Source organism: Tursiops truncatus, chromosome 3 (assembly GCF_011762595.2).
Source record: "Tursiops truncatus isolate mTurTru1 chromosome 3, mTurTru1.mat.Y, whole genome shotgun sequence".
NCBI lineage: Eukaryota > Metazoa > Chordata > Mammalia > Artiodactyla > Delphinidae > Tursiops > Tursiops truncatus.
In genome coordinates this window covers 165,201,655-165,224,271 of record NC_047036.1, presented here as the reverse complement: position 1 = coordinate 165,224,271, position 22,617 = coordinate 165,201,655, and the positions used below count along the sequence as shown (strand labels likewise).

The 22,617-nt window shown below is 55.4% G+C and overlaps 3 protein-coding genes across 8 annotated transcripts; 1 reads left to right on the top strand and 2 right to left on the bottom strand.

Annotated features, from left to right (window-relative positions):
- On the bottom strand, positions 1–5,643 carry NDUFA7 (NADH:ubiquinone oxidoreductase subunit A7). Its single transcript, XM_033854452.2, has 4 exons — positions 5,535–5,643; positions 5,031–5,080; positions 1,599–1,748; positions 1–219 (listed from the first exon to the last, which is right to left on the bottom strand). The coding sequence occupies exons 1-4, from the start codon at positions 5,583–5,585 to the stop codon at positions 129–131; spliced, it is 342 nt and encodes a 113-aa protein (XP_033710343.1). The 5' UTR covers positions 5,586–5,643; the 3' UTR covers positions 1–128.
- Positions 5,644–5,709: 66 nt separating this feature from the next.
- On the top strand, positions 5,710–6,835 carry RPS28 (ribosomal protein S28). Its single transcript, XM_033854453.2, has 4 exons — positions 5,710–5,790; positions 5,885–5,932; positions 6,419–6,552; positions 6,759–6,835. The coding sequence occupies exons 1-3, from the start codon at positions 5,752–5,754 to the stop codon at positions 6,539–6,541; spliced, it is 210 nt and encodes a 69-aa protein (XP_033710344.1). The 5' UTR covers positions 5,710–5,751; the 3' UTR covers positions 6,542–6,552; positions 6,759–6,835.
- A 181-nt stretch (positions 6,836–7,016) lies between these two features.
- On the bottom strand, positions 7,017–20,272 carry KANK3 (KN motif and ankyrin repeat domains 3). Of its 6 annotated transcripts, none has more exons than XM_033854448.2 (11): positions 20,135–20,272; positions 16,321–16,437; positions 14,238–15,530; positions 14,054–14,153; positions 13,653–13,850; positions 13,457–13,544; positions 12,760–12,976; positions 8,704–8,846; positions 8,373–8,573; positions 8,202–8,300; positions 7,017–7,282 (listed from the first exon to the last, which is right to left on the bottom strand). In XM_033854448.2, exons 2-11 carry the CDS (start codon positions 16,352–16,354, stop codon positions 7,205–7,207), a joined length of 2,451 nt encoding a protein of 816 aa, XP_033710339.1. In that variant the 5' UTR covers positions 16,355–16,437; positions 20,135–20,272; the 3' UTR covers positions 7,017–7,204. The 6 variants fall into 6 exon arrangements, 5 of the variants coding, with proteins under 5 accessions (XP_033710339.1, XP_073659398.1, XP_073659397.1 ...); XM_073803297.1 differs by lacking the exon at positions 20,135–20,272 and adding an exon at positions 16,945–20,049; XM_073803296.1 differs by lacking the exon at positions 20,135–20,272 and having other exon boundaries at positions 7,017–7,316.
- Positions 20,273–22,617: the final 2,345 nt, after the last annotated feature.

Sequence of the window (22,617 nt, the reverse complement as noted above, 5' to 3'; positions counted from 1 at the left end):
TTCTGGAGAGCTCAATATATATTTTTTATAAATTAGGTCACGTTCTCCCCAGAGGGAATCCAAAGTCCAAGGAAAAGGAAGCACTCCAGTGGCCCTGAGGGCTTAGCCAGGCACCCTGGGGCACAGTGTCACAGGTAAGGCTGATCCCTGGACAGCTCCCACCTCTTTATGGGAGGAGCTGGCGTCACAGCCTTCTTCTCAGTGGCTGCTACAGCCGAGCTGGAAGATGAAAACAGACTTGAGTTAGGCCCAGGTTTCAGAGAACAGTGTGGAGGAAGCTGCGGGAGACCCCCCTGCCCCAGCAGGAACACATCTGCTGACACCATGGATCTGGAGGCCAGGGTGCAGGGTGTTTCAGAATGCCCAGAGCCCTCCAATGGGGTCCCCCAAAGGGTGAGCTGACAAGCCCCGAGCCCTGCATGAACCCCTGGTCGGCGTGCCTTGGCTCCTGGTCCCAGAACCAGCATGAATAGCTGGGCTCCTCCTCCAGCACCCCTTCCCACTCGCACCCCACTCCCGCTGCCCCAGAACAGGACACTGGCAGAAGGGCCAAGGACCAGCACTGGGGGTCTGGGCAAACTGCTTTGAAATCATGCGTCTACTACCTGCCAGCTGTGTGACCCAGGCAGGGCACTTGGTCTCTCTGTGACTCAATTTCTTCTTCTGCAGCAGGGGCCATCGCTGCCTAACTCATGGAGTTATCAGGAGGCAGATATGGCACTGACTCCATTCTTGAGCTTACAGATTTTAATTATGAGGATTAATCCTCAGAACGACTCTGCTATCGACAGAATGGGTCCCCACAAAATCCATATGTTGAAATCCTACGCCCCAATGTGATGATGTTACGGGGTGGAGCCTTTGGGAGGTGACTAGATCATGAAGGTGAAGCCCTTATGAATGGGGTTAGTGCCCTTATAAGAGACCCTAGAGATCCCTTACCCCTTCCAACATGTGAGGACATGGCAAAAAGATACCATCTGTGGGGACTTCCCTGGCGGCCCAGTATTAGGACTCAGCGCTTCCACTGCAAGGGGCATGGGTTCGATCCCTGGTTGGGGAACTAAGACCCCACATACTGCATGGTGTTGCAAAAAAAACGATACCATCTATAAACAAAGAAAGTGCCAGACACCGAATCTGCAAGAACCTTGAACTTGGACTTCCCAGCTTCCAGAACCAAGAGAAACAATTTTCTATTGTTTATAAGCCACCCAGTCTTGGGATTCTGTCCCAGCAGAACTCTCTAAAGTAAATAACATTATTGTTCCTGGTTAATTAAGAGACAGTGCCTGATGCCAGGGACCAAAGTGGGTTTTGAGGGGCCTGAGGTTTATACAATTCTCTCTTTAAGAAGAATATAAAATTAGAAAAACAACAATCCCTGGGCTTCTTCCAAGGCCCTTGAAGGGCCCTTGGAGCTTCCTCTGCTTTTTGCAGGAAACGCACCCAGGGTGGGTGGGGATTCATGAGCTCTCAGATGGAAAGCCCCCGGCAGTACATTTCCTGCCACAGTTGATGCTCAACAGACTTGGGACCTTGAAAAGCACAAGCAGGAGAGAGGGCTGGTCGCAGGAGGGGTGTTGAGGCATCCTCACCTCTCTGCTGGCTTCCCTGACGCCAGCACCTTCTGTGAGGACATGACGATCGAGGGCGGCGTGGCTTCCCGGCGGCCATCACGTGTACAGTAGTAATTGTTGGAAAGTTTGTGGCTGGGGCCCACGGGGAGCTTGGGAGGAGGCTGAGTTCTGAGGAGAAAGAACATGGGCACTGAAACAAAAATGACAAGTCGTTCTCACTGCGCGGCTGTGCTAGAACATGGGCCCATCACCTCAGTCACGAGGCTTGGGGTCGGCAGCCCCTTGGATGTGCTGCAGGCCAGGGGTAGCCCTTGATACACTGCCATGACCATATGCCTGGGGAGGGTCCAATGCCCAGAAGCAGGTGGGAGCCCCTGCATTGGATGTGAAGGTGCTGGAAGGCCAGGCCTGGGTCTGCCCCACCACAGGTCCCCGACCTGCCCCAAACGTGGCAGGTATGGAGGACCCTTTCATGAGGGAGACCTGTTCCCACCTCTCCATGGCCCAGAGCTTGGCAGCTGGCCTCATTTCCACCACAGGTCCTCGGGAAATGAAAAGGCTGGGGCCTGGGGCTCTGCCCATCACCTACCAAGTAATCGTGGTCAGCAAACGCTTGGGAAACAACCCCAGACTTGGCTCATTCTGAGGGGTTTTGTCCCCAAAGGCCAGGCTGCAGAACCTCTGGGTTTCCAGTTCTCTCAGGAACTCTCTGAAGAACTCTTACTGGGATCAAGCCTTATTACTCAAAGAGCATTTTGTCCTCTGGGGTCTCTGCTGCCACCTCGTGGTCACTGCCACCAGAGGGGGAGTGAACAGAGCTCTGTCCTCGCTTGACTAAACCCTGGGGTCAATATACAAAGTCTGAGGCCTGAAAACTAATCGCTAACCTCGCTAACAAAAGACACTAACAAAAAACAAAATCACTAACAAAAGATGTGCTTCCCTGGAAACCATTTAGCATTTGTACCACTTGCAGAGATGGAGGGCAGAAAAGATAGAAAAATCATAAACAGATCGGTTCTCATTCATCTTTTTTGTTTGTTTGTTTATTTATTTCTCTGCGTTGGGTCTTCTTTGCTGTGTACAGGCTTTCTCTAGTTGTGGTGAGCAGGGGCTACTCTTCGTTGCAGGTCACGGACTTCTCATCACGGTGACTTCTCTTGTTGCGGAGCACGGGCTCTAGGTGCGCAGCCTTCAGTAGTTGTGGTGCACGGGCTTAGTTGCTCCGCGGCATGTGGGATCTTCCCGGAGCAGGGCTTGAACCCGTGTCCCCTGCATTGGCAGGAGGATTCTTAACTACTGCACCACCAGGGAAGTCCCTCATCTGGGTTTTTAACCAACTTTTTTCTGATAATCATTTTGCCAGGACTTAAGTTTTTCTTAAAACAAGTGATAGTCATTGTACCAAGGAGAAAAAAAGAAATACAGAGAAAAACAAAGTTTTAAAACTTAATATTAAAAGCAGTATCCTAATTCCCTGGCAGTCCAGGGGTTAGGACTCGGTGCTTTCACTGCTATGGCCCGGGTTCGATCCTGGTCAGGGAACTAAGATCCCACAAGCTGTGTGGCATGGCCAAAAAAAAATTTTTTAATAAATAAAAAATAAATTAGGGACTTCCCTGGTAGTGCAATGGTTAAGAATCCACCTGTCCATGCAGGGGACACGGGTTCGAGCCCTGATCTGGGAGGATCCCACATGCTGCGGAGCAACTAAGCCCGTGTGCCATAACCACTGAGCCTGAGTGCCACAACTACTGAAGCCCGAGCGCCTAGAGCCCGTGCTCTGCAACAAGAGAAGCCATCACAATGAGAAGCCTGCACACCGCAACGAAGAGGGGCCCCTGCTCGCCGCAACTAGAGAAAGCCCGCACACAGCAACGAAGACCCAATGCAGCCAAAAATAAATAAATATACTTTTTAAAAATTAAAAAAAAATAAAATAGGACTTCCCGGTGCCTCAGTGGTTAAGAATCTGCCTGCCAATGCAGGGGACACGGGTTCCAGCCCTGGTCCAGGAAGATCCCAACATGCTACAGAGCAACGAAGCCCATGCGCTGCAACTACGGAGCCTGAGCTCTAGAGCCCGTGAGCCACAGCTACTGAAGCCCGCGCGCCTAGAGCCCACGCTCCGCAACAAGAGAAGCCACCGCAATGAGAAGCCCACGCACTGCAAAGAAGAGTAGCCCCCGCTCGCCGCAACTAGAGAAAGCCCGCGCACAGCAATGAAGACCCAACGCAGCCAAAAATAAATAAATAAATAAATTTTAAAAAATAATTAAAATAAAATAAATAAAGGCAATATCCTGTGTTGAAGTTAGAATCTGCTTAAGCCCTGGAGTACAGAGATGACCCTCTGTTGGCCAGGGACCAACAGAAAACAAGCACACAAAGGATAAAAAGAACCAGGGCCCAACAGAAAGGCCGAAATGAATCACTAGGGGGCGCCATTACCCTTTAAAAAAAAAGTTGAAAATTTTACAAAACTGTTTCCTCAACTGTATCAACTAACCTGGATGGAAAAGCAATTTAAAACTTTTGATATTTGGAATCAGTCGCAACATGCAGGCAATCACACAGACTTGGTTATTTTAATGTTATTGTTTTTCTTTTCATGCTAACCCTCCATGGCTGCCTTACCTTTGCCTGCCACTCATACACATATCTCTATTCCCCATTCCTCAGAGTGTTTCAGCCACACTAGCCTCCTTCCTACTTCTGGCTCTGTCGGGCTGCACAGCCTTGGCACTTACTGCTGCCTCTGCCCGGAATGTTTTAATAACTATCCTTTGGCATTTCAGGTGACTCAAATGTCAATCCCTGAGGCCTTTCCTGATTACCTGATCTGAGGTAGGCACCCTCCAGCTTATTCACTTTGTTTTGTCTTCAGAGCATTCTAGAACAATGTTTTTTACTTGCTGTGTTTATTTCCCTACTATGTTATGTTTCTCCCTCCTCCCCAGGATATGAGCTCCATGAAAGGAATGAGAATTTTTTTTGTTAGCACTGGTATCCCAGAGGGCTGAGGACACAGCAGGGGTTTGTAAATGTCAAGTAATTTTTGGACTCAAATGAGTTTGAAATCAAGACACTTCTGGGTTCAAATCCCAGCTGTTACTTGCTGGCTTCTGAGTGATTTTAAGCAAATGATTTAGTCTCTCCGAGCCTCAAATATTTTCATGTGTAGCTTAGGGATGATAACACTAACAGGGCCACACTTAGGACTGCAAATCACACTGAGGATTCCCACTCATAATTCAAGCCCCATCTGGTTGTTCCACGAGCACCACTCTCAGACATAGTCCAGCAAGATTAAAGGCAAACCTCTGCCTCTACTAGAGGCGGCTAGAGGCAGGATTTCGGCCCAGTGTTTCAGGGGTCTAAAAGAACAGGAGTTTTGTTTTTGATGGAAGGACAGGATTGCAGTCCGGGCAGCGAGCGGGGCTTGCTCACCGCTTGGAGATCTCCTGGTAACGCAGCTGCAGCTTCGCCTGCAAGTCTTGCTGTGGGAGAAAGAGAGGAAGGAGGTCAGCCCGCAGGGCACCCCAGAAGAGAAGGCCAGCGAACGTGGGGCAGTCCAGGGCTGGACAAATGAAGGGAAGGCGGGAGATGGGCATTTGGCGACAAGGATATGGGCCCTGGAGGTGAACAGGAAAGCTGGAGGCCGGGGCCACAAGATCCAAAGTTAAGAAGGACTAGGTAAATCCCAGGCCTGAGTGGGACCCCAGCCAAGAGAGGGCCAAGGGCTGGAAGTGGAGGTGGGCGTGCCCTGGGCTGGAAAGGTCAAGAGCTGGAGGCTCCGGGCTGAGAGCGGGGCCCCGGCTTACAAGGGGAATCTCGGCACCACTGGCCTCGGCCCCAAAGATGCAGGAGGGGGGTGAGTAACGGGAGCGTGTCCGGGGCGCACGGAGCCCACAGCCCCACCCTCCCCAGTGCAGCCCTTCCCGCCCCGCGCACCCCGGATGCCCAGTTCCGCAGCCGCTGGATAAAACGAGTAGCAGACGCCATCTTTCAACCCTGCGCTGAAGGGCGCCGGTGACGTCTCTACCAGGGCTGCTGGGAACATGGAGTATGTTCTCGCGAGAACGGGAGTGGGCGGGGCTAGGACGCCTTATAAATGTTCTCTCCGAAGCACGTGACTCCTCTCCGCCCGATCAGTCGCCGTGCCGCCATTATGGATACGAGTCGTGTGCAGCCCATCAAGCTTGCCAGGGTGAGGCGGAAGCCCGGGTTTGAGGGCCCGGATGAGGGAGGAAGGAGTAGGGGAACCGGGTGGTCCAGATCTGATCCCAGCTTCTTTACCCCAGGTAACCAAGGTGCTGGGCAGGACCGGTTCGCAGGGACAGTGCACGCAGGTGAGCTGGAGAGACGAGGAGGCGGGGTCTGGGTTCTTGAGTCTCCGATGATGACTTCTGTGCCCTGGTATCTGAGAACCGATACGTACCCTTTTTCGGAAAGCTCGCGGACGGTCCGAGCCTTTGCCGAGGCCTTGCCCCTCATTCCTTGGGCTCTGACATACCTCGTTCTCCTGGCTCAGCCAATCCCAACGACCACTGTGTAGCTCCACGCCCTCACGATTGTGCTCCCGTCCCCGACGGGCCCAGAGGGGCAGTTGTCCCCCACCAGTGGCTTTTTCTGGCGCTCGAGAGCTTTGTTCTCCACGCTTCGGCCCCTCTCCGGCTTCTTTCCCGGCCCAGACCTACTTCCCAGGCTCAGCCCCCTTTTTAAGTGTGTCTAAGCAGGCACGTTCTCTGAATCCAAGTCAGCTGGCTATCCCACGGTGCCAGTTTGTGGCCGACACTGACTTCTTCCCGGTCCCCCACCCCCCGTCAACCCCATAGGTGCGCGTAGAATTCATGGACGACACGAGCCGTTCCATCATCCGAAACGTGAAAGGCCCCGTGCGCGAGGGCGACGTGCTCACCCTATTGGAGTCAGAGCGAGAGGCTCGGAGGCTGCGCTGAACTTGGGACTGGTGAGTGCACAACTGGAGTGGGAAACAGTAGACCTTTGGCAGGTGGTAGGGAGGTTTCGCCAAGCATACGGATGAGGGGCTCTTGCAGGGGCTCTTGGTGGCGGGGTGTGAAGAAAGGGTTTGCTGAGATTGGCAAGACGGGGGAGGGAGTTTGCCACTTGGCTGAGAGGGACCTGTCAGCATCTCATACTTGGGTTTGTTTACAGGGTCCTGGATGTATGGGTCGACTACCTGCCGCACGAGGATGATCTGCTGTTAATAAAGCGTTTATATTCTGTGTAAACTTGGGTTTTTGTTTCAGTTGCCACTAAGCTTATAAAACCCTCCCATGGGACCCTCAGATGGTCTGCACTGACCCACTGCACTCTGGAAGGGGGGTGGGGGAGTTGTCTTCCCCAACAACGCGTTTTCTTTTTGAGGAGGGAGAAGCACGTGTCTGTGTGTATCTCCAAAACAAGACAAGCTGAGTTAGGAATGTTTTATTAAGGAAAAAGTTTGGAGACGTGAGTGGACCAGAGTGCCTCAGGTCCCACCTCACCCTGCAGAGTTCAAGCTGAGCCCCTCTCTGTGGACCCTGACCCTTGCTGTGCCCCGAGGTTGAGGTGGGCGAGGGAAAGCTCTCCCCCAATCCAGGTCCAGTGTGTCAGGCCAGTCACTGAGGTGGGGGGTCCTCTCCACCGTCACTGCAGCCTCCTTCACTAGGCTTGGCCGTGGGGCGGTCAGAGGGCAGCTGGTGAGAGAGGTTGAGGGGGGCTGTCAGTCTCCTGTAGGCAGGACACTGGCTTTCAGCCCCCTTAGACTCAGGGCTGCTTAGCCTAGTGGAGGTCTTGCCTCTGTCCACTGGGCTTGCCTAAGCAGGAACCCCACCTTTTACAGCAGAGCCAGAGCACCTGGCTTTGAATCCTGCCTCTGTCCCACGTGACCTGGAAGAGGCACTTGGCCTCCCTGGCTCCTTTCCCCCATCTCTACAGGAGAGTGCGGGATGGCTAGGCTCACAGCATGAGTTGGTGTTTTGCTTCGTTTTGTGTTATTTGGTCACGCTATGAGGCATGCGGGATCTTAGTTCCCTGACCAGGGATTGAACCCGTGCCCCCTGCAATGGAAGCGTGGAGTCCTAGCCACTGGTCTGCCAGGGAGTTCCCAGGATGATGTTTAATTATGAAAGTGCTGAGAACAGCCTGGCACTTGCCTTTTGAACATAAGCCTCTGCCCCCAAACCAGCCCTTCCTGCCTGCTGCTGGCAAACTCATTGTCTCCAACCCTGAAGCTCTGACTTGTGGGGAGCTTGCACCCCCCTCCCCTGCCCCCTTGACCTAAAGGGCCCCTTATTCCTTTGCTGTGAGCCTGGGGGCAGTAACAGGAGTCCCCTGACATGACATGGTCTGACCTAGGTCTGACAGCTCTACTCTGATCTTAATGGCATGTCCCCTCTGGAGGCCTCAGGTTCATGTGAAGGTGTGTCTAGCCCTTGGGTGTTCTGCAGGTTGAACATCAAATCCCAGCCACAGAGAATTCAGACGCAGGTTCCCCACCCCTGGTACTACCCTGGGGTGCATGAAGAGAAGCCACCTTTCTGGGGCTCACTGGGGATCCTTGAGCTGTGCAGCTGGGAAACTGTCTCTTGGGGCTGGGGCTGGGGCTGCACTCACCGGGGGACCGGGCTGGCCTGAGCTCAGGTGGGCATGCAGCAGGGCGGCCACCTCATCCTGCTCAGCCTCCAGGGCAATGGCCAGGGCACTGGTGCCCTCCTGAGGGATGATAGGGACAGTCAGGTCCCTGAACCAAGGTGTGACTACCCCACCAGCCCCATGGTGGCTCACGTTGTCCAGGAGGGCGGGGTCACAGCCTGGCTGGGCCAGGAGCAACCGGACAGTGTCCAGGCGCCCATACTCGCTGGCGCACATCAGCGCTGTGGCCCCATCTGCATCCTGCACGTTCACATCTGCCCCACACGCCAGCAGGGCTGCTACCGTGTCCTGGCGGCCGTGGCTGATGGCCAGCATGAGGGCTGTCTGTCCCGTCTGGGGAATGGGAAAGAAGGGGACAGGGCTGGTGTGGGCTCCGGGGGAAAGAGGGGGGGGTCACAGACATTTGGCTCCAAAAGTGGAAAAGACCCCTGGACTCCGAGCCAGGGAGGAGATATCTACGCACCTGGCTGGCCTTGGCATTAACACTGCCCATGCGGAAGAGTCTCTGGACCACGGCCATGTCCTCCTCTCGCCCCACAGAGGTGAGTGCAGCCAGCATGAGGGCGGAGTAGCCAGCTCGATTCTGGTGGTCAATCTTGCAGACCCCTGGGAGAGAGAAGAGGGGTCAGTCCACCAAGAAGCCGACACCCGCTAGTCCACTCGCCTCCCTCCAAGCCTCAGGTTCATTTGTTCAGTCAGGTTGGTCACTGAGGGTCATGCGTGATTTTCCTGTTCCCTCTGCCTACAAGGCTCTCCCCACAAGATCCACATGGCTCCTCCCTTACCTTCAGGGTTCTGCTCGCATCTCATCTCAGTGAAGAGTTTCCTCACCTTCCTATTTCAAACTGTGTTGGGGGCTTCGTTCTGTCTGCTGCTGTATCCCCCAGTACCTAGAGTAATACCTGCCACCTAGTAGCTGCTCAATGAAAGATAAACGGACGTTTCTATTTTCACAGCTACTACCCACCAAGCCACCACTGTTGCTCCCCCAGAGAAATGCCAGCCGGGCCCCCCTGGTGTCCAAGTCCACTCCAGTTTCCATGCAGCAGCCAGAAAGAGATCAAAAGAAATTCGGGCCCATCACCTATTTAGAGCCCTCCTGTGTCTCCCCACTGCACCTGAAATACAGGCCGTTGTTCACCACCGCCTCCGAGGCTCTGTTATCAACTTCTGTCCCTTCCTCTGGAGTTGGCCTTTCTCCCACAAGCCTATGTTACAGATTGAATTGTGTCCCCCCCCCCCGCCGCCATTGCCCCACCAAAAGATATGTTGAACTCCTAACACCCAGTACCTGTGAATGTGGCCTTAATTGGAAATAAGATCTTTGCAAACCATAATCAAGTTAAGATGAGGTCATTATGGTAGGCCCTAATTCCATATGACTGGTATCCTCGGAAGAAGCAAAGACAAAGAGCTATGTGATGCAGAAGGCTGAGAAGACAAGCTGCCTTAAGCCGCGGAACGCTGCGGGTTGCTGGCAGCCACCAGAAGCTTGGAGAAAGGCACAGAACAGATTCTCCCTCTGAGCCCTTAAGAAGGAAACAGCCCTGCCAACACCTTGATTTTGGACTTCTGGACTCCTGAACTGCAAGAAAATGAATTTCTCTTTTCAACCACCCACGTTGTGGTACTTTGTGGCACTTTTTTACAGCAGCCCTAGGAAACTAACAGCCTGGTTACTGCTGCCCATCCTTCCGAACTGAACACAGACATCAGCTCCATTTCCTCTGGGGTCAGTTCTGTTACCATCCTGGCCCTCTTCCTCACAGCACAGCACCTACTTCTGGACCTCATTCCCCAGAATGTTTACCGCTCGTGTACCCCACCATTCTGAAAGCTCCACAAGTCTAGGGACAGTCTGCAGAGATGAATGGGTGGGAGAGGTTTGGGGAAAGGAGTGGATCAGGGTCATGGAGAGGGTGCCCTAGTGAGAGGGGATCTGAGACAACCGGCTGGGGAGTAAAAGGGCTAAGTCAGGATTAAGGGCTGTGTGGCATACTCTCTAGGTGTCCATTCCATCCACAAGCTTCTGTGACCCTGGTGGAGGGTGTTGGGCGCAGAAGGGGGCTCAGAGAAATAACCAAAGTGGGGTCTCTGCAGTTAGCCAGGGAACCCACCTATTTTCCCTCTCCCTTTCCCTTCCCTGAGGCCTTGCTAAGCTAAAGGATCACCCTGTTTCTTGATTCCCTCCCCTGGTTTTATTTTGTCATGGCCCTTACCCCTATTGGAAATTATGTTTACTTGATAATTATCGAGTAAAATTGATAATTATCTCCGCTCCCCCCACACACACACCCAGAGCCCCTGCTCATGAAAGCTTATTCATTCATTCAACAAACACTTGAGGGTCTACTGTGTGCCCCACTGGGGTCTGCCAGGCAAGTAGGGTGAGGTGAGGGAGGGGTATGGGGATGGGTTTGAAAGGGTACCTAAAGGAGTAGTTAATGATAGGCCAGGAGGCAAGGAGACAGAACAGTGAAATGTGGTGGGAGCAATGGATAATGGTCCCATGAGGTTCAAGGACTGTGGGAGTTGGGCAACAGGAGACAGTGAGCTGAGATGCTGGACGGTGAGAGTTCAGGAGAGAATGCTAGGAAGTGAGATTATGGAGGGGGCATAGTTACTGATGACATCAAGGTGTCATGGTGACCTTACAAGTGTAAGGCTGATGTCAGGGTGAAGGGAGAGGAGTAGGTCAAGGAACTGCGAAGGGACTTCCCTGGCGGTCCAGGGGTTAAAACTCCACGCTTCCACTGCAGGGGGTGCAGGTTCGATCCCTGGTCGGGGAACTAAGATCCCACATGCCTTGTGGCATAGCCAGAAAAAAAAAAAAAAAAAAAGGAACTGAGAAGCCAGGAAGTGGGAGGGGTCATCCATCAGGAAACTGATATTGGTGAGGATTAGGCTGGAGAGGAGGAGAACCAGCCAGGAGCTAAGATTCAAGAAATGAAGAGTGACGAGGTGAGAGGGAGAAGTCAGAAGGGGCGGAGGGAGTAGTGGTCTGATCAATTAGAGGCTCCAAGATGGGACTAAAGGAGGAAGGGGAAACGGTCTGGAAGTGGAGATAAAGAACAAGGAGGACACAGCCATGTCCAGGCCCTTCATTCCAGGGAGATGAGAGGAAACAGCCCCTGCGTGAAGGGTGCACTGTGGGCTCTGGGTCCTGGGGGAGGGGAGGGCCAGAGGGGCTGACTCATGTGAGAACCAGAAGGCCCACGGCAAGGTCTGGAAAGTTGGAGCTGAAGGGGGGGGTTTCAAATGCAGGAAATAAGAGGATCCAAGGAGCCTCGGGCCTTGCAACCAAGATGACTGCCTTGCCACCCTCCATAACCCCAGTCCTCAGCCCCCTTTAAGACAGGAGCTGCCCAGGAAATACCTTTTTTTTTTTTTTTTTTGGCCGCGATGTGCAGCATGTGGGATCTTAGTTCCCTGACCAGGGATCGAACCCACACCCCCTGCATTGGAAGTGTGGAGTCTTAACCACTGGACCGCCGGGGAAGTCCCAGAAAATACCTTTTGAATTCATGCATTGTCCCTTCCTCCCAAGCCCCAGCTCCTTGTCCAGCCCAGAGTAGCTGTGCCCTTCCCCCTGGTCACCAAGACCTGCAGAAATGGGATGGATCTGTGTATTTAGGGGGTGGCATGCAGGATGGGTCAGCAGGACCTGCCTCAGCCTGCAGTGAGAAGGAGAGGCAGGGCAGGCCCCAGAGGATACTGGACCTGAAGGAGGACACCCAGGAGAGCTCTTGGTGGGCAATCAGTTTGTCTACTGTCCACTGTCCCCTCTGCCGTGAGTCCCATGGGGGTGGCCCACCCCCATCCTGGCACTGCACTGGTGCCTGGAAGGCTCTCAATATATGTCTGTGGACTCAGCAACACCTGGATGTGTGTCTCTCTGCTCCAGAGGGGGAAACGTTGAGACAGATGATAGAAATGTGTGTGAGATGGGGCCAACGCAGGACCTGGTGGTGGAGGACTGCAGGCCCAGTGTCCCAGCCCGGGAGGCAGTCACAGCCCTGACCAGTCAGTACCTCCCCTGGAGGCTGAAGAGGCAGTGGATGGATACTGGGGCTCAGGAACAAGGTGAACGCCAAGGCTGGAGATTCAGGGACAGAAGGCAGGGGGACCATTGACTGACCTGCGTGCCTCGTGCTGTTCTACGTGTGTGTTATCACAATTGCCCAGGGAGGGAGGCGCTGTATCCCCCGTTTCACAAAGGAGGAAGCTAAAGCTGGTGAAATGAAGTAATTTCTCTACATTTAGGTCTACCCAATCCCAAAGCCCAGAATACCCTCCTCCTGCAAAGTGAGAGGCAGGTCAGGGCAGAGCTCACAGCTCAGAGAGGTCAATCTATCCACAACGGGTCATGTAACCTCCAGAGAAGGGCCAGTGGTGCCCTCTGCCTGGCCAGCCCTTCTCTGCATCCTTCTCTAGGTCCTCCCAGCCAGGACCTGCCCAGATTCTCCCTTCCCTGGCTCCCTATTCCCTGGTGCCCTCCCCACCCCTCCTCAATGCTAACCTGTATCCAGCAGCAAGCTCGCGATGGCCAGGTTCCCATGGGACACGCTGTAGTGCAGGGCTGTGTTCCCGTTGCCATCCGTCAGGTTCACCACGTGTTCCAGCAGCTCACGTCCCAGGCGCACCACCGCGCCCAGCACCCCGGCCACGGGCTCCGCTTGAGAGCGCCGCTGGCTCGACACTCGAAACCACTCCTGGGCCACCAGGCGCGCCGCGCCCTGCCAGGACGGGGGAAAGACTTCGGCGAGGGTCCAGGAAGGGGTGGCAGGGAGGGTGTGGGGGCGGGACTGGGAACCCAGGCAGGGGAGGATGGTCACTCCTAGGGCCACACCCCTTTCGAGGAGGGAGTGCAGTTAGTGTGGGTATCCGGCTCGAGGGGGCTGGGATGCTCCCCTTCTGAGGAAGAGCCTGGGGAAGAAGCTGAAGTGGCGGAAGGCGGTGAGCGCTTGTCTTTGGGGAGTCCGGGAGTGGGGCTGGGGCTTGGGGCGGACCCCTTTTAGGAAATCAGGGAAAGATCAGCCCTGTCCTGGGGCGAAGAGCCCTTTGGAGAGCTTGGGATCCGTGCAGGGCCCTGGCGCGAGGTGACGGAACTTGGGACCCTCCTAACTCTAAAGACCCCGATGCTCTTCCCTAGGTAGGCGTCAGAGGAGGTCCCTGGCGGGCCTATGACTCCTGCGAAGGCCTCTCCCCGCACTCACACTGTCGCGGGCGACTCCGCGGGGCCGGCTCAGCTGCCGTTGCAGCGCTGCGCACGCCTCCCTCAAACGCGGGCTCAGCTCGCACCTACTGCCGAGGAGACGCAGACAGGGAGAGGCCAAGGAGCGGTTGGGATGGGGAGTGGGGAGACGGGAAAGAGAGCAGCCGTTCCTATTACGTGTCCGCGGCGCTGCTCACCTCCCCTGCGCGCCCGGCTGAGGCTCTGGCTCTGCCTCCGGCTCGGGGTCCCGGGCCTCCCCGCCGCTGGGAGGGCCATGGGTCCCGGAGTCGGATCCCCCGCCGCTGTCGTCTCCTGAGCCCGACGAACTGCTCCTCGGGAGCTCGGCAGCGCCGTCCTCGCTGTCGCTGTCGCCCTCGCTGGATGAGCTCTCGTATCTGGGGGCAGGGTGAGAGGCATCTGCTGAGCCTCCCCTGGGGGCTCATTCTGGAGTCCTGCGAGGTGGGAGTGGCTGTTCCCATCTTACAGATGAGGACACTGAGGCTTGCCAAGACCACGCCGCGAGCGAGGGGCAGAGCTGGGATTCAAACCCCATTCCAGTCCCAGAAGATGCTGCCATGGGGAGGGGGAAAGTGCTCACTCTCCGTTGAGGACCCCAACAAACTGCAGGCTCTTGGGTCCGGGGCTGGGTTGGGCGCCAGGTGTACCGTCTCTCCTCTTCATAATGGATTTGAGAGTGCCTGGCGGAGATCAGATGAAGACAGTGAGTTAGAATTCGGTGGCCAGCAAACCAGGGCTCAGCGAGGGACGGGGAGGGGACTCACCCGCGGGTGCCACTGCCCTGTCCCCATCCGTGGGTCCGGGCAGGTTCTCCTGCGTCGGGGCAGGGGCCTCCACAGCGGGCTCGGTCTGCGTGGCCCTCTCGGCACAACCCCACGGGGTCTGGGTGGCAGCCTCGCACGGCTGGGGCTGGGCCGCCACCGCTGCCTGTGCCTCCTCGGCTGCCTGTGCCTCCTCGGCAGCCTCGCGGGCCTCCTCCAGCTCGCACAGGCGACCCCGCAGGAGCTCGCTCACCCCGCGCTGATGCTCCAGGCTGGCGCGAAGCAGCTCCAGCTCGCGCTCGGCGGCCGCGGGCAGCCCCAGCAGAGCCTCCGTCACCCACACTTCCGCCTCCAGGGTCTCGGGAGCTGCCCCCACGCCGGCCTCCTGGGTCTCCGGCAACGCCTGGGCTCCAGCCTCTTGAGTCTCCGGCACGGTCTGGGTGCCTGTATCCCGCGTCTGGGGCGCCCCATCGAGGACCTGCAGCGCACCCTCACTGAGGCTAGAAGCCGACCCGTCGGGGCCATCAGCCCCGGGGCTGGCCCTGGCGCGAACGCCGCGCTCAGAGGTGGCCAGGCGCTCGGTGAGCCGCCGCAGCTGAGCAAGCTTGTCCGGGCGCGCCTCGGCCTCCCCGTCGGGCTCGGGCTGCCGGCGCCCGGCAAACAACCGCGCCTTCTCGGCGCGCAGCGCGCGCACCTGCTCCTGCAGCTCGGGCAGCGCGCGCGCCTGCTCCTCGAGCTCGCGCAGGCGCCTCAGCGCCGCTGCCATCTGCTCGCGCACCAGCTGCAGTTGCGCGGGGCCGGGCGAGGCCAGGGCCGGGTTGGGGGCGGGACTGCTGTGGCCGGACCCGCGCGGGCTGCGCGGGATCGTGCGGCCGGGGCTGGGCACGCACTCGTGCGCCTGCGCTAGCTCCAACCGCCGGCTGGTCTCCAGGAGCGTGTGCTCGACGCGCGGATTGCGCACGGGTGCGCGCGGCGATAGCGGCAGCAGCATGAGCCCCGACGGTGCGCCCGGGGAGAGAGCGCCCGGTGCTCCGCCATCGTCACTGGCCAGGGACTCGCAGGATGTCCAGGCGCCTGGGCTGCGCGCGCCTGCGAGGCCGGCCCGTGGCGCGCGGGTGCGGCGCGCAGGCTGCGGGCCCGGGGCGCGGCGGGCGGCGGGGCCGCGCTCCAGCTCCTCCACATACTTGAGGAAGTCCAGGTCCAGGTGGAAGCCATAGGGCGTCTCCACTGAGTAGGGCGAACTCGGGCTGCGAGCTCCCCCAGTCACGCTGGGGCACAGGCGAGGGCCGCCCAGGTCTGTGGGCATGACAGGGGCGTGGAGGGGCGTTAAGCCGGAGAGACCCGGAGAACGCGTCCCCACTGCCCCACGACACGCGTGCACGACTCCACCTGCACCAAACCCTGCACACCTGGATTGCACACCCAAGGCTTAAACGCCTCTCTGCTCCCAAAAAGTCGAGGGTTCACGCGTTAATTGAGCACCTACTATGTACCAAGCACTTTTCTAGGTGCTGCGGACATAGCAGTGAACAAGACAAGCATCCCTGCCCTCTTATAGGAGACAGATAAACACAATCGTTCCAAATGGTGCTTAGGGCAATAATAATAATTCCAAGATGAAATAGAGAATAACTGACAGACGTGGGCTCTGGCTGTCAGGGCAGATTTCCTGAGGAGGGGACTTACAAGCTGAGCCCTGAATGAGGGGGAGGAAGCAGCTGAGACAGGAGGTTCCTAAAAGAAAACAGCCCATGCAGAGGCCCTGGGGTGGAATGACCAGGGTGGGCCTGAGTAAGAGCCAGTGGAGGTGAGGATGTGCAGAGCAGAGTGAAGGAAGGGAGGGGGTAGAGGAGTAGAAGAGGTGGGCTCGGACCAGATTGTGGGGAACCTTCTGGGCCACCATGAGGAGATGGAGTTTTATTCCACCTGTGACAGGGCACCAGAGGGAGATTTTAAGCCATGATATTATCCACCTTTATAAAGGGCCCTCTGGCCACTCTGCAAAGGAGGGAGCTGCAGGGCTGTGTCTGCATCTGGGTGCCAAGTGTGGATCTGTACACATGCAAAGCCCATTTTGCACACTTACCAGGCAGGTTCTGATTCAGGGCAAACTTGGCCATGTTTCCTGGAGTAGCCCCCAGAGGGGGTGAGAGTGGGGCTGGGCCCTGTCCCTCTGGCTGTGCCTCTGGGGTCAGTCCGGACTCTGAGTGAGTAAACGGACCCAAGAGGTCGTCTCCACCACCACCCCAACACCCCCACACACAGGCCCTCTCCTCCCTCCTCCCTCAAGTGGCCTTGAAAGTTTGGAATGGGGACTTCCCTGGCGGCGCAGTGGTTAAGAATCCGCCTGCCAATGCAGGGGACACAGGTTCAAGCCCTGGTCCAGGAAGATCCCACATGCCGCGAAGCAATTAAGCCCGTGCACCACAGCTACTGAGCCTGTGCTCTAGACCCCATGAGCCACAACTACTGAGCCCTTGTGCCACAACTACTGAAGCCTGTGCGCCTAGAGCCCGTGCTCTGAAACAAGAGAAGCCACCGCAATGAGAAGCCCGCACACCGCAATGAAGAGTAGCCCCCGCTCACCGCAACTAAAGAGAGCTCACGTGCAGCAATGAAGACCCAACGCAGCCAAAGATAAATAAATTAAATAAATAAATTTATATATAAAAAAAGAAAGTTTGGAATGAATGACTGTGGGGACCCTCACATGCCAGGCCTCAGCCTGCTGGGCAGGAGGAGGCAGGAAGGGCATCAAAAGGAGAAGAGAGGGGAACTCCCTGGTGGTCCAGTGGTTAGGAATCCGTGCTTCCACGGCAAGGGCAAGGGTTCGATCCCTGGTTGGGGAACTAGGATCCTGCATGCCACATGGCGTGGCAAAAAAAAAAAAAAGAAAAAGAAAAAGAGGATGATCAAGAGAATGAGAGCAGCCGGGGCGGGGGCAGGGTGAGGTGCATTCCAGACCTGCTGAGTTTTCTTCGGTCCCTGGGGAAAATTAGAAATTGAGGGCTACCCTGGTGGCGCAGTGGTTGAGAGTCCGCCTGCCGGTGCAGGGGACGCGGGTTCGTGCCCCGGTCCGGGAAGATCCCACATGCCGCAGAGCGGCTGGGCCCGTGAGCCATGGCCTCTGAGCCTGCACGTCCGGAGCCTGTGCTCCGCAGCAGGAGAGGCCACAACAGTGAGAGGCCCGCGTACCAAAAAAAAAAAGAAAGAAAGAAATTGATGCTCAAAGGGGTGGAGTGTGAACATTCAGAAGAGGAAGGCGAAGGTTGGAAGCCCTTCGAGGGCTCATGTACATCTGAATTTATACCAGGGTCACTTGTGAGATCCTTTAGGAATGATGGAGAGCTGTGGGCCAGATGCACAAAGGATGCAAATCAATGGATACCAGTCTTCCTGGGATGTCTCTACTGGAGCGCCACAGGGCTCTGCCCTTGGCTTGTAAGAGATTGTAGTGGAACCACAAGCACCCAGGTTGTCAGCGCTGTGGCTAGGGAATTCCCTGGTCGTCCAGTGGTTGGGATTCGGTGCTTTCACCGCTGAGGGCCCGGGTACAATCCCTGGTCAGGGAACTAAGATCGCACAAGCCGTGCCAGGTGTTGAGGCCAAAAACAAGAAAAACAAACAAACAAACAAAAAACTCGGAGCTGTGGCTATGCTTAGGGCTAAAGGGATACAGACACTTCAGGTGATGTGATGGAGGCTCTAAGAAACTGGGGAGATTGGGCCACATCTAATAATGTGATATTTAACAAGGACAAATATTGAGTCCAGAAATTTGATTCAGAGAGTATAGGGCAGGAAAGATGGGGCTTTGAAGAGCTCACGTGAAAAACCCTGAGGGAAGGGAAAGCAGTTTCTATCGAGTGCCTACTCTATGCCTGGCCTGACTAAATGTAACCCCCCCCACAAGTATAATCCTGCAAGGTAGGATGTTTCCCCCTTTTCCAGATGGGGGAAATGAAGGCATAAAGCAGTTAAGTCAATTGCCTATGGGAAATGCCCTCAGGCTGGGCTTTCATCTTCTGGCGGGGACCTCTTGTCTGCCCAGCCCTCCACCAGCAGGTGCCTGCCAGACCCGATCTGTACTCTTCCTGACCTACTGCCCATCTGTGCTAACCACCTGGTAACCTTCCCAGTCACCCCTTCTGGTCTCTTGCACTCCGGATGACCACCTGCGTGCCTAATACCCACCAGCAACTGAGCACCCATTGGTCTACCGGACTCATTCTTCTCCACAGCTGGGGGAACCCTCCCACTCACCACTCTGTCCAGCCTGGGTCCCTGACACCTCCCCTAACCCACCCCAAGGAGGGAGAGTGACGGGGAACTTCCAGTCCTGAAGCAGCTGTTTCCCGTCCCCTCACACTGGCTGTAAGGGGCCGGCCAGCAGGGCAACACGGAGGACAACCAGTGCCTCTCAGGACTTGTTTTCAGGAAACTGCCAGGGAAGAGCTGGGTCATGGAAAAAACCTGGGCTGGGGCTTAGGGGTCTGGGCTTGCCTCACACACAGCTGGCCGTGTGACTCCGTGGGGTCAGCCCCCCCACTCCGGGGACCTGGTTACACCCAAATCTGAGACCCTGGGAATTCAAAAAAAACAGCTGTGAGTCATTCCTAAGACCCAAACCAGCTGGAGCCGCCAGACCCAGAGACTGACCTGAAAAATGGGTGGATGCCCCAAGAATGGTAAATAAAAATATGCCAATGACTTTTGCCATTTACTATGGGCTAGCCTCTATTCTAAGCAATTTATGGGTAACTTAAAAAAAATCCTAGGTAAACCCTTTGAGGTAGGTTATTCTTTCCCCCTATTGTGCAGATGGAGAAACTGAGACACAGGGATTAAGTGACCCAGCCAAAGTCGGACATGGGCAGAAGCAGGATTTGAACCCTGCAGCTTTGCCAGTGTTTCTGCATTGACCCCTCCACTTGACGGCTTTCTATAAACAGCCCTCCTGCCTGTCCCCTGCGTGTGTCCCCGATGGGAAGAGCAGGCCCAAACCGTGGCGGCTCCAGGGGCTGCAGCCTCACCGGAGTGGAGGCGTGCAACTGCCCTCCCCTCTCTTCCGCTCCCTGCCCGAGCTGGCAAGCTTAGATCCGGATCCTCTGCCTGAGACCCCCTTATTAGGCCGTCAGAGCCGACGCCACACGCCCCCACTCCCGCCCCAGGGACTATTTTGGGACTCAGAGCTGTGCTCACAAAACCTGAGGGGTGGGATACGAGGCGGGCAGTGCAGATCCCGGTCTTGGGGAGGGGGCGTCTTCCCGGACTGAGGCTCTGGGTGGTGGCACCCCGTAACTTTGGGACGGGACTCTCAGACCCCTGAAGTGGGAGTGGAGGCTGATGATGGGGGGAGGGGGAGGTCCTGAGGTCAGCACCCCCCACCTCCCTGTCCCCTCAGGACGGCCTCACGGAGACAGAGCAGTTTCCTACAGGAAACGCCGCCGGGCGGTTCCATCCGTTGTCCATTGTCTGCCCGCCCGGGGGCCATCCGTCCCTCCCCCCAACACCGTTTCCGAATCACCCCCCATCACACACACACACACACACACACACTCAGGTCCAGCGCGAGGGAATGGACCCGGGTCCCCAAGCTGTCCAGGAGCGACTCTGTGAAAGCATCCCGAAGTCGGTTGCGGCGCCAGGGGGCGAACAAAGCCCCCCACTTCGCTCCTGAAGGGCGGGAAGTAGGAGACCGCAAGAATCCGGAGCCCCCCGACTCTGCTCGCCGCCCACCCGGGACTCCCAGTGTGGGAGGGGTCCCAGCCAGAGGACACAGCGCCCGCCCCGTCGCAGCGCGCTGAGCCCGCAAAGGGGCTAGAAGCGCAGCGCCCCGTCCCGCTGCGTACCCTGATCCCCCCAGGACCCCATCGGTGCCCCGAAAGCTGGCGCTTTACCTGAAGCCGCAGCCGCAGCCGCGCCCGCACCCGAGCCCGCCCCCTCGAAGCTCGGGGACCGGTTATCAAGGCCTTGACCCTAACTGACGGCCACGTCAGCCAACCAGCGTTCCATGCTCTCCGAAACTGTCCAATGGTGAGGCGAGGTGGACCGCACTGTCCCGGCGCTGAGAGTGTGGGGAGTGGCTTGGGGTGGGGCCTGGAGTGACTGCCCTTGAGGGCGTTCGGGTCCGTAGTGGGGAGAGCAGAGGCCGAGTGGTGCCCAGCTCAGGGCTAAAGGGCTTCGATATGATCCACAGGGGACAGGGAGCCTCGGGAACACTCTAAGCATGACAGTTACCCGGTGGGATTTGTGTATTTGGAAGATACCTTGCGTGGAAGCTGACGCTCCTGTCCCAGTGTCTGGGTGAGGGACCTGGACCCTGGATCTTTCCCACCGCAGCGCCTTTGCGCATGCTGCTCAATCTTCCTGAACTGTTCTTCCCTGCACCTGTTCACTTGGCCACCTTCTCCTACCTTTGGGGGCTCAACCTGTGTGTTCCAGTCCCCTAAAGGCCTAATGTGGACCTTCTCCAGCCACTATCTTTCCAGTCACTCTGTTTTATGAATCTAATAGCTATATACTTTCAATATCTGAAAACAATCTATTATTTATTTGTTTCTTTGTTTGCCATCTGTCTCCCCATAAGGACAGGGAACTGATTGATTTTGGACACTGTTTCATCCAGTGCCCCAAGCACACAGTAGGTACTTAATAAATGTTTGTTGAAGAAACAGACTCACAGACATAGAGAGCAGACTTAGTGGTTGCCAAGGGGGAGGAGGGGTGGGGGAGGGAAGGATTGGGAGTTTGGGATTAGCAGGTGCAAACTGTTATATATAGAATGGGTAAACAACAAGGTTGTACTATATAGCACAGGGAACTATTTCAATATCCTGTGATAAACCATAATAGAAAAGAATATGAAAAAGAATATATATATATATATATGAATCACTTTGCCGTGCAGCAGAAATTAACACAACATTGTAAATCAACTATACCTCAATAAATTTTTTAAAAAATAAATTTAGTTATTTATTTTTGGCTGTGTTGGCTCTTTGTTGCTGTACGCGAGCTTTCTCTAGTTGCGGCAAGTGGGGGCTATTCTTCATTGCAGTGCACCGGCTTCTCATTGCGGTGGCTTCTCTTGTTGCGGAGCACGGGCTCTAGGCGTGCGGGCTTTAGTAGTTGCGGCACGCGGGCTCTAGAGCGCAGGCTCAGTAGTTGTGGCGCACAGGCTTTGTTGCTCCATGGCATGTGGGATATTCCGGGACCAGGGCTCGAACCCGTGTCCCCTGCATTGGCAGGCGGATTCTTAACCACCAGGGAAGTGCTACCTCAATAAAATTTTTAAAAAATGTTTGTTTAAAGAATGATTTGAAATTACATTGAACTCTTTAACCCATTTGGAAAATATTATGATCGAAAGTGAATCTACAGATTTTTCCCCTATTAATTTAGCATTTATTGAGCACCTACGGTGTTCCAGGCACTGTGCAGGTCCTTGAGGGGAACATAAACCCTGCCATCCTGGGCCTCAAAGCTGAGAGGAGGAGACAGATTTTCAAGCTATGGTTTATGGTCAGGGGGTAACAGGGATGGGAGCTGGAGTCTATGGGAAGAGAAAAGAGGACACATCATTGTCGTAGAGGATCTGGGGAGACAGCCTGTAGGGATGACACTTAAGGAAATGTACTCCAGACAGGAGAAAATGCACATGCAAAGGAAGATATGGTGAACTTTGACTAAGTCAAGATGTTGGTGGGAGGGGAGCCGGAGGGACAGGCAGAAGGGTGTGTCTGAAGCAGCTCAGACTTTATCTGATAAAATGGGGCCCATTGGAGGCAAGTTACTTTATTCCAAAGATTCATCTCTCTATTTGTCCCAGTGTCACTCTGTTTTAACTACAGTACTTTAGAATATATTTTAATATCTGATACTCCACTTTTTGCAAAATTCCTGGGCTATTTTCACTGTCTTTTTTTTTTTCCTTCCCAATAAACTGTAGAATCCTGTCAAGTTTCCCCCATAAAAACTATAGTGGAATTAAAAAAAATTTTTTAAATAAAATAAAATGCATTACAAAACAGAAACAGGGACTTCCCTGTTGGTTCAGCAGTCAAGACTCCACGCTCCCAATGCAGGGGGCCCGGGTTTGATCCCTGGTCAGGGAACTAGATCCCACACATCACAACTAAAAGTTCCCACATGCCGCAATTAAAAAAAAGAAAAAAATCCCACAGTCCTCAATGAAGATCCTGCAGGCGGCAACGAAGATTCTGTGTGCCACAACTAAAGACCAGGCTCAGCCAAATAAATAAATAAATATTAAAACAACAACAAAAACAGAAACAGACTCACAGTCTTCAAAAACAAACTTATGGTTACCAAATGGGAAAGGTGGGGGGGAAGGGATAAATTAGGAGTTTGGGATTAACAT

Excerpts from the sequence above, each read along its gene's own strand:
- KANK3 (XM_033854448.2), bottom strand. The coding sequence starts at position 16,354 with ATGGCCAAGTTTGCCCTGAATCAGAACCTGCCTG. Across the intron at positions 8,301-8,372 it reads ACCCCGCCCTCCTGGACAAC|GAGGGCACCAGTGCCCTGGC; the intron begins GTGAGCCACCAT and ends ATCATCCCTCAG. Across the intron at positions 7,283-8,201 it reads CAGGCCAGCCCGGTCCCCCG|CTGCCCTCTGACCGCCCCAC; the intron begins GTGAGTGCAGCC and ends CTCTCTCACCAG.
- NDUFA7 (XM_033854452.2), bottom strand. The coding sequence starts at position 5,585 with ATGGCGTCTGCTACTCGTTTTATCCAGCGGCTGCGGAACTGGGCATCC. Across the intron at positions 5,081-5,534 it reads TGCGGAACTGGGCATCCGGG|CAAGACTTGCAGGCGAAGCT; the intron begins GTGCGCGGGGCG and ends TTTCTCCCACAG. Across the intron at positions 1,749-5,030 it reads TACCAGGAGATCTCCAAGCG|AACTCAGCCTCCTCCCAAGC; the intron begins GTGAGCAAGCCC and ends CTTTCTCCTCAG.
- RPS28 (XM_033854453.2), top strand. The coding sequence starts at position 5,752 with ATGGATACGAGTCGTGTGCAGCCCATCAAGCTTGCCAGG. Across the intron at positions 5,791-5,884 it reads AGCCCATCAAGCTTGCCAGG|GTAACCAAGGTGCTGGGCAG; the intron begins GTGAGGCGGAAG and ends TCTTTACCCCAG. Across the intron at positions 5,933-6,418 it reads CGCAGGGACAGTGCACGCAG|GTGCGCGTAGAATTCATGGA; the intron begins GTGAGCTGGAGA and ends TCAACCCCATAG.